Source organism: Anabrus simplex, chromosome 2 (genome assembly GCF_040414725.1).
Source record: "Anabrus simplex isolate iqAnaSimp1 chromosome 2, ASM4041472v1, whole genome shotgun sequence".
In the NCBI taxonomy this organism is placed as follows: domain Eukaryota; kingdom Metazoa; phylum Arthropoda; class Insecta; order Orthoptera; family Tettigoniidae; genus Anabrus; species Anabrus simplex.
The window spans coordinates 982,010,066-982,025,289 of NC_090266.1; the positions used below are offsets into that span (position 1 = coordinate 982,010,066).

At 39.5% G+C, this 15,224-nt stretch overlaps 1 protein-coding gene across 12 annotated transcripts in view; it reads right to left on the reverse strand.

Moving 5' to 3' along the window:
• Positions 1-6,427: 6,427 nt before the first annotated feature.
• Positions 6,428-15,224, reverse strand: part of AP-1gamma (adaptor protein complex 1, gamma subunit) — a 792,649-nt gene continuing 783,852 nt past the window's right edge. For all 12 annotated transcript variants that reach the window (XM_067141824.2, XM_067141823.2, XM_067141830.2 and 9 more), the window contains one exon: positions 6,428-7,806. In XM_067141824.2, the coding sequence (XP_066997925.1) occupies positions 7,705-7,806 (102 nt within the window). In that variant the 3' untranslated portion in view covers positions 6,428-7,704. The remainder of the gene's footprint in view (positions 7,807-15,224) is intronic.

Below are 15,224 nucleotides of genomic sequence, written 5' to 3' on the forward strand. Positions count from 1 at the left end.
TGATAAAATTACCATTCGCTACATGTCACGATACACCACTTCGCGGTAAATGTACTCATTTCTATCAAGCCTAACGAACCGATGTTCACATAACAAGTCACAACAAACATTTATAAATTTTAATGTAATTCATTAGTGTTATTTAATGCGCCATTTCCCATCATCATTAAGGGTGAACAAACCGGTTTGTGAGTTAAATATTTTAATTCGAATGTGTTCTCATTTTAGTTATGTATGCCCCGCTTCTCCTCCACTGTACGCCTTTAAGTTTACTTTAGTTCAGCGCCTATTTATTTCATTCTTCTTGACCCATGTGCGACCCTGTAGATTCCATGCCGGTGCCATTTAGGGAGGGGGCGGGTGCAATAGGTACTGTTGACATGATCTTTTGTGCAAGGCAATTGCAAGAGAAATGCAAAGAACAACAGAAGCGCCTCTATTTTGTATTTTATGACCTGGAAACGGCCTTCGATAGTGTTCGAAGACTCGCTGTGTGGGCAGCTCTGACGAGGAAACATCGGCAATGTTAAGTCGCCGATCGCGATGAAACTTGGAAAACACATCGAGGTACAAGTAAAAATAATGTCAGCATCAATTTTGGGTGCCGAGATTCATTAGGGCGTTAACTAAGGGGCAAAAAGTTGCGACATTTCAAGTTCCGCGCGAACAGCTGTCCAATGCTTAGCCGCACACTGTCTGCCTTATGCCACACCTCTGCACCTCTCCCCACCCCCCCTTCTGGTTCGCCGCCGCACGTTTCCCTGACCGTCTGATTAGATGTCGAAGATAACCGGTGCTACACTTTGCGTACTATATCAGCCTTCCTGATATCTCTCCTTTGTAATTTCCACATTGTATTAGTCAGTTTACGTTTTTTTAAATGTTTATGAAAACGTTTGCGACGATTCCTTAAGCGCAATATCGTTGAGCATGTCAAAAATTATTGTTCATCTTCAAGCAAATCGTGGAAGTCACGGTGAAGAAGGTCCGCTGAACTTTCAGGAGCTACAGCTTTATGACGCGATTGAGGGTGAATGTTAAACAGTCTTCAAATATGTTTTGACGCTCACGGGGTGATGTCACACTGTGTGACATAAGCCGTAATAACGTAGATTGAAGCGTGGTCTTTTGCGCTGCATGCGACATTTTTTTTTTTTTTTGCTATGGGTTTTACGTCGCACCGACACAGATAGGTCTTATGGCGACGATGGGATAGGAAAGGCCTAGGAGTTGGAAGGAAGCGGCCGTGGCCTTAATTAAGGTACAGCCCCAGCATTTGCCTGGTATGAAAATGGGAAACCACGGAAAACCATTTTCAGGACTGCCGATAGTGGGGTTCGAACCTACTATCTCCCGGATGCAAGCTCACAGCCGCGCGCCTCTACGCGCACGGCCAACTCGCCCGGTCATGCGACATTTTACGGCTGGTCTCCACTGATTAACATTTAGCAACAACATATTAAATGTTAAATGTGTTAAATGTTGAATACTGTTTCATTTAACATTGTGTCCACACTTAATAAACATATTAAACTTGGTTTCCTTGTTTATAGGCTATATAGGTAGTTCATCATATCAATTTGCGGTAATACATTTAGGTGGTGTCTAGTATTTTCAGACAAGGACAATCGACTCAGATGAAGAGGATTTGGCCTTTGTTATTGCCACTGTTGCTTCTTGTTATGATTTAGAAATGCAGTTTTATTAGACACATTTCCTCCCCTCATCCTGCTCGTTGCTTCAAAAGCAAACCTCTTTGAAGTATTAACTTCGTCCGCTCCCACCCCCCGTCTTTTCTGATATATTTTTCTGCAATACTCGACTGCACTGGGAGTGGAGGGACGCTAGTTTTTTTATGCACTCGCAGGAATAATTATAGATAATTTAGAGTTCCTGGAAACTGTCGGCTTTCTTCGCTTTATCTCTGTACGCCTTTGATGAGACATCCCACAAACAAGGCCTTCCTATTATGTCATTAATTAAGTCCAAAGTAATCTTGCTCCACTCCATTTCTGACTATAAAGTTTAGTATAGCGCAGAGAGAACGACACTCGTGCGCGTACCGGTACTGTATTTGTAGCTTATAACAAAGAGAATGAGTGTTGTGGAGTGTTGTAACTATAATCCTACTTCACGAGAAGCACGTCGTTTGCGTCGTTTGGCTATCTGTTGACATGGAAACAGCAAGGAAGTTGCCGAAGCTGTACCAACATCTCACGAAAAACAAACTGGCTTGACATGTTTTCCACTTGGAGCGGAAAACACGCCAACATGTTAAAAGTGTTAACCTCAACATTCTGAGTTAACATGCAAAGTCAATTGGAAGACAAAATCACAATATACATGTCAATTGTAACATGTTAAATTTAACATGTTGGTGTTAATCAAGGGGGAGTTGGGATTTGTGAAATTTGACGACATAATTACGTGGGGGATTGTTTGATAGGAGTGTCGGTGTCCTGGCTATTCAGTCCACCAGGGTGGTCCCAACGGGGTAGGTTTCTAGGGCGGGGAGTGTCTTGGGTTTTATGAAAAACACTGGAACGGTCAAACTCTTACGAGGACCGACACGCTGTTAGGTGCACACTCAGTGGGCATGGTTGGAACAGGTGTAGTTTTACCGTGTCACAACGGGACAAGTTCCGAACCAATGACCACACTGAGGGCTCTGATAAATTACTTGCTTTGTTTTTAGTGTGCCCGCACAAGGCAGGCTGACTGCCGAGTCTGGATTGGTCTGGTCTGGTCTGGTCAACTTCTCTGGAATGAATATGCAGGACCGCGGAAAGTCCACTTGGAGTATATCTCGGAGGACGAACCACGCTGGAAAAGCTTGGCAGGTAGTCTATGGCTGCGGGCTCAGAGGCTCGCTGCTGATGTGTGCGTTCTTGGTGGTTGGTTGAGGTACTAAAGTACCGTGGGCAGGCTGCTTGACGGCAAACGGTGGCGAGCTGGCGGTTAGCAGGAGCTAGCTCGGTGACGTATTTTTGCTGGATGTGTTCGCAATGAACGCTTGGCTGAGAGTGAATCGAGTGTGAGTGTGCAAGGAACACCACTAATGTAAAGCATTTGTCCCGTGAAAAAAGTATGGTGCCTGTTGTTAATTCTGTTTTGTTTCAGTTTTCTTTTCACTATTTGTTAATGTTTCGAATAGACCAAAGATTGTTTTTGTTTACTATCAGTTATTGACGGGGAGTTTGCCCGATGTAATGTATACTGAGTCATTTACTCTGTTGCCTTGTAATTGTTTGTTGTTGTACCAGTTCGTACAATAGCCATTTAAATTTTTGCGTATGTAACTGCCATTGTACCCAGAAGACTGTAGTGTGGTAATTTAATATCGGTACTTGTTGAATCAGCTATAACGCAAAAGTACCGGTAAAGTAAGACTACAGGTCTGCCTGTGATTACTGTATCTCTACTGCATATATAAAGGCACAGCTTTTTTATTTTTCAAAGCTTGTCTTATTACGTCAAACTTTACTACATTCCATGGCATACTCACATCAAAGTTGCCTATGCATTGAATTGATTTACATTCGACAACCATTGCTGCAATTGAAATGTGTTGTGTCTGTCACTGCAAAACATAATAAATCGTTCAGTACAAGCACAAATAAAAACATTCTACCTATAGGCCTATTCCTTATACCAGAATACGCAATACGGAACACACCAATAGTTTCAAACTTGGAGTTTATAATTGTTCTGTTGTCGTCTGCGATTTCGTTTCGTTATGACACAACTGATAGCGTACATAAAATGGTTGCGGGGGAAGGGGACATACAAAGATCTGGATCTGTAACCAGGTTTTGACATCCCGAGGTACCGTACCGAATCTCATTACATTCTTTGAGATCCTCTACCTGGGCAAGTCATTTCTTTAAATAAAAAGATACTTAACGTTGTTTAAATGTGGGTGATTTATTTAGTGGCGGGCGATTTAATTAATTCCATATGTATGTCCATTCTAAAGGACACTACTGATAGCTTTAAGGCGTTTTAGAAGTAAATAATAATTTAAGTGTAGGTCGGACACAGTGCCCCATCGCACGTTTGACCACGCCCGGTAGTGCTTAACTCGGGGTTGTACCCACGAATGTGACAACTCACCGGAATTAGCAGGAATATAAATATAACATTTGAATAAAATATGGGTATATTAGTTTAGGCTAATTATTATCATCATGTGTGAAACGGAACGTTATTTAAAGGATTTCAATAATTATAGTACAAAAATAAGGAAAGTATAGCGCCGGTCCCATTCAACAGCTAACCAGCCGGCAAGCGCGGGGAGAAGGGAACGTGCGGCGACGAACCAGTTGGAGTGGGGAGGGGAGGAGGTGCATAAGTGTATCTCCAGGCAGGTAGTGTGCCGCCTTAGCATTGGCCAGCAGGTATTCATCGCTGATTGCGCGGTACTTGAAATGTTGCAAATTTTAGCCCCCTTAGTTAACGCCCTAATGAATTTCGGCACCCAAAATTGATGCTGACATCTTTTTTACGTGTACCTCAATGTATTTTCTAAGTTTCATCGTGATCGGCGACTTAACCATTGGCGATGTTCCCTTGTGAGATGCTTTTGGCTGTCCTGAGCATTTTGTGGGCCTGGTATGACTGGACATATTCTCCATCAAAACAACAATTCCGAACCATTTCAAATCGTACATGGATTGTGTACTTGCTCCAACTCTGTTTGCCTTGTATCTGGTGGCCATGCTTTGTGAAACAACAGACAACCCCGGCAAAGAGATTACATACAGCTTTGATGGTGGCCTCTCTAACTTGGCCAGACTTCACTCGTGAAGATATAACAGTTTAATTAGAGTAAGTGAAACGCAGTATACTGATGATACCGCATCACTGCTCAACACCTGAGGAACTGCAACAGTCAGTCAACAGTTTCAAGAATGCGTATGACCTTTCTGGTCTCACCATCAGCGCCAAAAAAACTAAGGTACTTGCTCAGCCTGCACCAGGGACTAACATCCCAGAATTTAACATTACCATCTCAAACACCGAACTAGAACAAGTGGCCCACTTCACTTACCTTGGGAGTATCTTGTCAAAGAGCTATACTTCAGAACAGGATGTGGAAAACAGGCTTCATGCTGCCCATGTGGCCTTTGGCCGACTATCACACAGAGTCATATGAATGACACCAGACTACCGCGTCAGATCATCTATGGCGAACTTGGCTCCGGTTCAAGACCACGGAGTGCCCCCCTGAGACGTTTCAAAGACCAACTGAAACATGGCTGTAGTAATCTCTACACTTCTCTATGGCTGTGAAACATGGACCTTATACCGCTGTGACATCTAAAAGCTGGAGCGCTTTCACCAGTAAAAACTATGCTCCATCATGAACATCAAATGGGAAAACTACGTCTCTAATGTTGAAGTTCTCGAGAAAACATGTGCTAAGAGTGTAGATGCATTGGTCATTGGCCATTGCCTCAGATGGGCAGGACATGTGCGCTATATGAATGATACCAGACTACTGCGCCAGATCCTCTATGGTGAACTTGGCTCCGGTTCAAGACCACAGGGTGCCCCTCCTGAGACGTTTCAAAGACCAACTGAAACAAACCTTAAAGATGGCAGAAATAAACCCACAAACCTGGGAAACACTTGCCAAGGACCATTTACTTTGGCAGCGAAGTGTCTGTGCCTCAGTTCAACACTTTGAACAAGAACACCGCAGACATGAAGATATTAAGCGACAGGAATGCAAACTTTTATTATTATTATTATTATTATTATTATTATTATTATTATTATTTTTATTTTATTATCTATTACAGGAATGCAAACTTCGCCAAACCCAGCCAAGATCTCACCCGTCCTTCAGCTGCGCGATGTGTGGATGTATGTTCTATGCAGGAATTCGCCTGTACAGTCACCAGGAGTTTACACACAAATTGCTGTGAATTGAAGTGAGCTAGTAGCCAGGAAATCTGTAAAATTGGAAACGAGTAACTGCAGTCGCCAACGAAGTATGATGCATTACTGATGACATAACCAGCACCAACTGAATATTTATTACATTATACTACCCTTGTAAATATTTTTTGTCCATAATTTTACTTATTATTACTAAAATACTGCACATATGTCAATTGTTGATAGAACAATGAAAGGCATGGGATTTTTTAGCAATACAAGAATATATATTAAATCAGCTCAGTAAATTGGAAGATCGGTCTCAGCAATCAGGAGAGTGGGAGGAAGAATGAAAAATCAGGAGTCTCCTGTTTAAATCAGGGGAGCAAAACATCTACAATTTTAATCCTATTGGTATTTTCAAAAGATTTAACCAACTTGTGACCATGTTATAATAACTGATGTTAAAACAAACAACCCACTAAGTTTAGTAGTAAGAATATGCTGAGGGGATGAGTTAGTGGAGGAACATATGTATATAAAATTATTGGTTATTATGGTTCATTATAAAAGTGCTTTATTCGATACTACAGCCAATATACACACAATACTGTAACAGTTAATATAATCTCATCAGCACCTCACAGCTGGTTATTATCCTATTGATAAACATTATCACACACTAACAGATGTGACATCTGTTACCGATTAGAATAATACCTTATTTTTCTTCTCTCTCTCTCTTTTTTTTTTTTTTTTTTTAACAAGGGTAGCCTCTAATCTCTTGGTCTTCAATTTATTCAATTTTATGTACAGACTGAAAAATATAAAAGAAGTCTTAACATAACTCCTCCTTTAAGATCCATTTATCCCAGTAGGGTGTTCACACCAACAGTATAAACTCTGAAAGTTGAGTGGAGGGAGTTTGATAGTTCATAGGTTTTATTATTCACACTTCTTCTCTTTGGAAAAAAGAAAACACACCACAGCCTGCTTCATTCATTCAAAAAAAAAAAAAAAAAATAAAGCAGCTGAAGGTGTGAAAAGACTGTAGTAAGGTTAATGGCCCATGTAGATTTCATCAAATATCCCAGTCATCCAGCATGGAAAGGATGTGTGTACACAAATTTTACAACATGTACATGTAAGAGTTTGCATGAACAACTGGTAAAATAAGAATGTATTTTTTACAACAGAAACTTCCCACTTATTTTCAGAGGCTATCTACAATAAAAACGTAAGTTTCTGGCCAAACAAATTGGCAGATAAGTTTCTGAAATATATATTCAACTATATACAAATCAGTATGAATTTAGAAAAGAACACGAGTGAAGGTAGTATCCGTAAATAATATATTAATTTACCCTCCACCTTTTACATAAAACCCTAGCAAACAACTATGAGTTTTCTAGAAGAACTGAGAATGAAATATTAATCTACATTAATTCAGGACTAAATATGTACATAATTCATTTATACTTATGGACTTGTTTTAAATTACAGTCTGTTGAAAAAAATTGACAACATGAGAAGAGTCTTGCCTTCTGCCAATTCCACAGCCTTTAAGAGTTGAAGCAGGATCTTGAGCTGCACCAAAGAAGGAAAGGGAGAGAAGTCAGTCTGCCTCTCTGATAAAAGGGCTGATGGAAACCATTTTTCACCCTCAAGGAACCCCCTCTCCCATCACATTTGAAGAAAATTTTCAACACAGGTGCAACTCTCACAAGAGGGACAGGAATTTTTAAATGACTTCTTTTCACTCATTTTAAGTACTGTTCATTAATGTCAGTGGCAATGGTTATAGGCTTAAGCAGCAGTAGGTCACTGCCAGCTTTCAGCAGGGAAGTTATTAACTTCTGCTTGATCTTGTATTGTAGAACCACTGCAATTATATGACACTCTGATACGCATCCGCAGGGCAGACTGAAACAGAAACAAATATAACATTAAAAATTAATGAAGTTTGATTTTAAAAAAGAAAGAAAAATATGTGACATAATTAACAGAACTGTATTCTACTCCTCAGCTTGAGGTAACCAGTAAAGGACACTTCAACATATCTGCCGTTATTCTAAGGTATTTACTGTGAAATATGAACTGCTATACTCTTTGACATGAACATTATATTTATAACCAGACAGAAATAGAGGCATCTGATTTGCTGTAAGATTATATGCCATTGTTTCCAGATGTGATGAACCAAAAAATAAACCAGTTTTATTAAACAGGGCTTAATAATAATAATAATAATAACAACAATAATAATGATGAGTTTCAAAAATTATGCCCATGCAGGCCTATTAGCAAATCTGCTAATGTGGGCCTCCTGTTTAAGCACTCCAAAGCACTGGAATTCACTCCAGAAACCGTAATGCATAGAAGGTGAACGCTCACTAAACTACATTCTGCAGCAGGTCATTCAGCAATCCATTATTTGCGTAAGCTCCTTTTGCAATTTTAATTATTAAAGTGAACGTTTTAATTACTGCCACAAGCAGAATACAGTTTATTGAGGTTTTGTTTGATGATGGAGCAATAAAGGAAAATGAGTGTGGTTTGACATAGTTTAATATTCCTCACTGGTTTACAATGAGTGTTCAACCAACTGTACTTCCGTTCCTCTCTGCTGGTGAACACCCTTTTAACAATTATAATAAATTATTAATTTCCTCCCAGGATATTTCATTTCAACCTATTCTTAGTATGCATATTTTCTTATATTTTAATGCTGATCTATGGCTTTCCATCAGGACTCATTCCAGCCATTCACCTCTGCAAAACGTAAAGAATTTCACCTTATTTTCTTGACACGGCATAAGCCCAAAAGCCAATACAGTATCATGCCTATAAGTACGGGCTGTGAAATCATCAATGACAACATTAAAAATCCCGTGAGGTACTTTCACCCCATCAATGCAGTAATTAAAACAGAGAGGACTTTTCTTCTTGGTGAAGCCTACAACCTGACTTTTCATCCCAAATACCATCATACCATTGCTTGTCTGCTGTCCATCTCACAACACTGTCTATGTCATTTTAGAGTCGCTCACAATCCTGTATCTAATTTGTTACTCTACACAGTACAACAACATTTTAAAATAACCTTCTCTGTGATTCCAGTTTACTCATATAATTTATATTTACAAGAGAACATAAAGGTCCAATAATACTGCCCTGCAGAACACCCTCTTAATTGCTACAGGATCAGAAAATGCTTCGCCTACTCTAATTCTCCAAGTTTTTTTTTTGTAGAAATTTAGCCATCCATTCAACCACTCTTTTGTCTAGTCCCATAGCCCTCATTTTCATCAGTAGTCTTCCCTGACCTACCGCATAAGTAGTCTTGGATAAGTCAATAGTGACGCAGTCTATTTGATTCCCTGAATCTAAAATATCTGCTTTAGTTTGTTCAAATCCTGCAAGTTGAATTTCACTGGAATAACCTTTCTGGAACCCAAAGTGACTTCTATCAAACCAGTTAGTAATATTGCAAACATGTCTAATATCTAATATAATCAGGAAAAATGCTTTCCCGGAGCTTACAAACAACGCATGTCAAGCAGACTGGCCTGTTATCATCACCTTGTTTATCACCTGCTCCTTGATAGCAAGGTCAGTCTAAGGTAGTCAAGACACGAATATTACTTATGGAGCCGGTATGGTGATTCTTTAAATGAGTGTAACCAAAGGCAATCGTATTTGAATTTAGAGCATTTAGGTACAAAACACTGAAATAAAAACAAACAAACAAACTAACAGTTATTTTTCATGTAGAATGTAATTGGGTCTCTATTGTTCATGTACATAAAACTATACAACACTTACATGACATGAATACATTCACAGCTATTTGAAAAGGAAAATAATAAACAGAACTTGAATTTCATTTTCTGAGATAAAAGAATCAGCAAAAATGCTCATGTATGCTCTTTTACTTCCATACAAGTAGGTCTTAATGTGGTTTTTATTTATATGGTCTATCATCTGTCGAAATACGTAATCTCATTGACAGAAACATAGAAATCTGTACAGTACCTCTGTTATATTATAACATGAAATATTGAACTGAAAGTACTTAAAGACAGTTGTAGCAAATTGCCTTCAACATTTCCTTTATTAAGAAAGTAAGTAGTTACCGGTTCTGCATTTCCATGGCTCATTCCACGTTAAGAAAACGGTATTGCTCTTATAGACCTACAAGAAGTGAACACACTCCCTCCGAGACACCCATATTTCCTCGTGATTAAGGGATATTATACTGTACTTTGTAATGTATTATCAAAGATAGATAAAAAGGACGAGACATTTTTGCCCGCGAGTTATTAAAATAACTACATGATATTTTATTTTTCATAAATACATTTGTAGGAAGGAAGCACAATGGTGAGAACAGCCATAGCTTCGTTGCCTTCCTTCATTTCCCTTCTTCTGTGTTGCTCTGGTACAAGCCTCGTGTAGTCCCTTACTCTGTGAACCATGCCGGCAGCTCACTTCTGTAGTGAAGTCATCCACAGTATTTATTTGCTGCATGTGTTTTTAGGCTTTAAATCACTGCGTAATTGTCTTGTGTTGAGTCGAGTTATGCTATAAGCCTACATGTGCGATTTCTTTCTTTAACATTAATAATGTGATCTTCTGTAGAGTCATCTACAGTACTTATTTGTTGCATCTGTTTTCTAGTTTTTATTGCCTGAAGAAATTTATTAAATGCAATTAAATTCATCCCTCACCACTAGAGCCTATAAAAATTATTTGTCTATTTCCTCCTCCAATTTGCCTCACACTTCAATGCTGAGGTTTTTTATGTGCCATAGTTTACTTCTAATTCTGTACAAAGCAAAAATAGCCCCTGTAAATCCCCCAGCCCCTTTAGTTCATAAATAATATATGGGTTAGTTTCTTCTATTATTTGTCTTGAACTTAAGTGAATTTCACAAATTTATGTGGTGCCGTTTTCCCGTGATGGTGTTGATCAGAGCCGTTCGATATGGCAACCCTGTCGTCATAAGAGCAATACTGTTTTCTTAACATGGAATGAGCTATAAAAGATTACTTCAGGATGTTGACAAACATTGAATTAAGTAAAGTTGAGTGTATTAAATTATGTATGCTAACTGTTGTTATCCATTCATGAGATAATTTCTTTGGATTCTGAGGTAAAAAGTGAGAATGAAAGTCCTTAGACCTCGAACGCTCCAATACCATCGGGGTCAGAAAAGACCAAGTGAGGAGCCTGAAACAAGTAAGTCGAAGAAATGACAGGACTCGATTAAGGGGCCCGTGGCTGCCAACTCGCACTTTCAAGTTAACGAGTCCCTGGGGCCCCTTTCAGTGACCCCTTACGACAGGCAAGGGATACCGTCTGTGTTAGTATGCCACCCCCCAGCCACAGAGGGTAAAGATTATAAAAGCCTATACAAACTGGTTTGCAGTTATCTACCACAAGCGACATACCATGAAATGAACTCTACTCACCAACGCGACTTCTGCCATCATCGTAATTTATAAGCTTCATATCCGTATTGATAATTCACACAAATGCAAAGAGGATAAGAACTCCACTTAATCAATACTTATTTATTATTATTATTATTAATAATACAGGACTGGTTTCGACCCTAACGGGTCATCCTCAGCTGGACATACCTATACGTATAATACATCGTACAATTGTAAACATTACCCTATTTAGAAAGGAATGTCATGTGATGGTAACATGAGTAGGGCATTCGTCAAATTATGCATCTGAGAAAAGTGAATATTCTTAAACTTAAAACTAACTTATAAGTATACATGAGATAAAGCAGCATATGCATAGAACACTTTCATGTTTGTGAAAGTTCACGTTTATGACTTGCACTGTTTTCTTAGTTCTTCAATTACACTAAAATTTAAAACTAACATATAAGTATTCATAAAATAATAACATGTGCGTAAAACACTTTCATGCTAGTGAATGTTTGCGTTTCTTGCACTATTTCTTAATTCTTCAGTTTAAGTGTTTTAATAAGTCCAGTTGTCCACAACTGTGCATTATGTTAAAAAAAAATCAGTAGCTTGAATAGTGATATGAGTTACATTTAAAATACCAATATCACATTTAAAAAATATTTTGCCACATGTACACAAAGGATAAGAACATTTTACATCTCTAAAAGATAAAATATAGATGTAGTGTAAACAACGCTTGTAAACAAACCTCCTGACTTATACGTACCACTGCAGTTCTTAGGTGTTGTTATAAAATAGGTATTAATATAAGGAACCATATGGGGAAATCATTTCAACGAGGTTGGTAAGAAAGGTTACAGATCTCTTCACATGATTATGAGAGTACTTAGGGGTTGTAATAAGGATGTAAAGCAGAGGGTGTAGAAGTCTCTGGTAAGACCGTAGTTTTTTTTTTTTTTTTTTCGCAAGTTGCTTTACGTCACACTGACACAGGCAGGCCTTACGGCGACGATGGGACAGGAAGGAGCTAGGAGTGGGAAGGAAGCAGCCGTGGCGTTAATTAGGTACAGCCCCAGCATTTGCCTGGTGTGAAAATGGGAAACCACGGAAAACCATCTTCAGGGCTGCCGACAGTGGGGTTTGAACCCACTATCTCCTGAATACTGGATCCTGACCGCACTTAAGCGACTGCAGCTATTGAGCTCGGTGTAAGAACATAGAGTATTGCTCCAGTGTATGGAACCCTCACCAGGACTACATGATATGAGAACTGGGAAAAATTCAAAGGAAAGCTGCATGAATTGTTCTGGGTGATTTCTGACAAAAGAGAAATGCCTGCTTTACCTTTCGTACAATCAGCGTTAATGAAGTTAAGAAAGTCCTGTACTCTATTAAATCCAGGGTGAGTGGAGTCTGTGTTATTATTCCTATCACTTTTATACACATTATTATTGGTGCTGTTCTCACCATTCTTGCCCATATTTTCAATTATTGTCTGAAGAATGGCACACTACCAACAGTTTGGAAGTTAGCTAATAGAAATGAAATGAAATAAAATGAAATGTCATATGGCTTTTAGTGCCGGGAGTGTCCGAGGACATGTTCGGCTCATGAGGTGCAGGTCTTTTGACTTGATGCCCGTAGGCGACCTGCGCTTTGTCATGTCACTCCCTTCTGGATCTACTGCAGTCTGGTTTTAAGAAGGGCCATAGTACAGCAACTGCCTTACTGATGAAGACAACACATACACACAGCCCCCGTGCCAGCGAAATTAACCAATGATGGTTAAAATTAATGACCCTGCTGGGAATCGAACCCTGGATCCCTGAGACCAAAGGCCAGCAAACTAACCATTTAGCCATGGAGCTGGACTAGCTAATGGAATCCCACTTCCTAAGAACCCAGGTTCAAAACTTCTATCTGACTACCAGCAAATTTCAATTCTTCCTGCCCTCTCTAAAGCACTAGAATGGTTGATACATGTTCAAGTATAGGAATACCTGTACTTTCACTCCCTTCTGGATCTACTGCAGTCTGGATTCAAGAAGGGCCATAGTACAGCAACTGCCTTACTGAAGGTGACTGACGACATCAGGCAAGCAATGGGCGAAAGACAACTGACTATACTTACACTCCTCGACTTCAGCAGTGCTTTGGACACAATGTCCAGATATTGTTAGAATCACGTTTGGTACTGAAGCTTCCAAATGTTTCCGCTCTTACCTTACAGATCGTAGGCAGCGTGTTAAAACTCATGATATTACTTCACAGTGGCAGGTCAGGAAGGCAGGAACTACACAAGGTTCTGTCCTTGGTCCTCTCCTGTTTTCCCTCTATATTAAGAATATCTCATTTGAAAAAAAGTATAATAGGTATCAACTTTTTGCCGACGACCTCCAAATTTACTGCCACGTTAATATAAATGATATATCGAACACAATAACAGATATTAACTCCGACCTTCAACAACTCAGTGTGAACGCCAGTGAAAACTCCCTCTTCCTCAACCCTAAAAAAAAATTTATCAATCATAATCAGTTCTCAGAAATGGTTAAAAGTCGTGTATAAAAATTACGCTATTCCTCCCGTGACATTAAATGCAACCATAATTCCATTGAGTAAGGAAGTGAAGAATCTAGGTATGACCCTGACTGAAATTCCCACTAGTCTGCACACTTCAGACAAACATGTTGAAAAATGTACATGACGCTGCACCCACTGAAGCGACATAAAAGACATTTTGGCACAAAACATAAAGATAAAACTTCTCCAAACTTTCATACTACCAATACTTGACTACTGCAATTGTCCTCGTTGATGCGAACCGTGAACAAACTATGAAACTTCAACGAGCATTGAAATCTGGTCTTCGATTTGCTTTTAATTGTAACACTAGATCTGGCTCTTCCCTCGCTATTCCCATCAACCATTCCTCAATGTATAAGAGATTCTTCGTTGTGGCTGGGTCACGACTTTGGAATTCACTTCCAGCTGCTGTCAGGAACTCTTAAGTCTACATAAAAATTTAAGACTGCATGTGGTCCATAACCCGTTAGAGGAAAGATCCTCACTTGGACTATGTGCAAGTAGGGTAGTATCCTGCTTCGTGAATTTACCGAGCTCAGAACATTTTAAGCAAGCCTCGGACCTATGGGAGTAACGGAGTCCCACTCCCATTTGACAGGCAAGGGACTCCTTGGAAACAATTTGGCGAACGAAATGGAATTCGATGGGGAGCTATCAATATTAATGGGGCTTATGGGAGAAAGAAAGTAGAACTGGCTGAGTCAGCAAAGAGGATGCTTCTGGATGTGCTAGGAGTAAGTGATATTCGGGTAAGGGGAGATAACGAGGAAGAGATAGATTATAAAGTGTACTTGACGGGTGTTAGAAAGTCTGGGGTAGGGCTCTTTATCAGGAATACCATTGCACGTAACATAGTTTCTGTTAGGCACGTAAATGAGCGAATGATGTGGGTAGATTTGGCAGTTGGAGGAATTAGGACAAGAATTGTGTCCGTGTATTCACCATGTGAGGGTGCAGATGAGGATGAATTTGACAAGTTTTATGAAACATTGAGTGACATCGTGGTCAGGGTCAACAACAAGGATAGAATAGTGCTAATGGGCGATTTCAATGCGAGAGTTGGGAATAGAACTGAAGGATATGAAAGGGTGATTGGTAAATGTGGGGAAGATATGGAAGCAAATGGGAATGGGGAGCGTTTGCTGGACTTCTGTGCTAGTATGGGTTTAGCTGTTACGAATACATTCTTCAAGCATAAGGCTATACACCGCTACACATGGGAGGCTAGGGGTACCAGATCCATAATAGACTATATCTTAACCGACTTCGAATTCAGAAAATCTGTTAGGAATGTACGAGTTTTT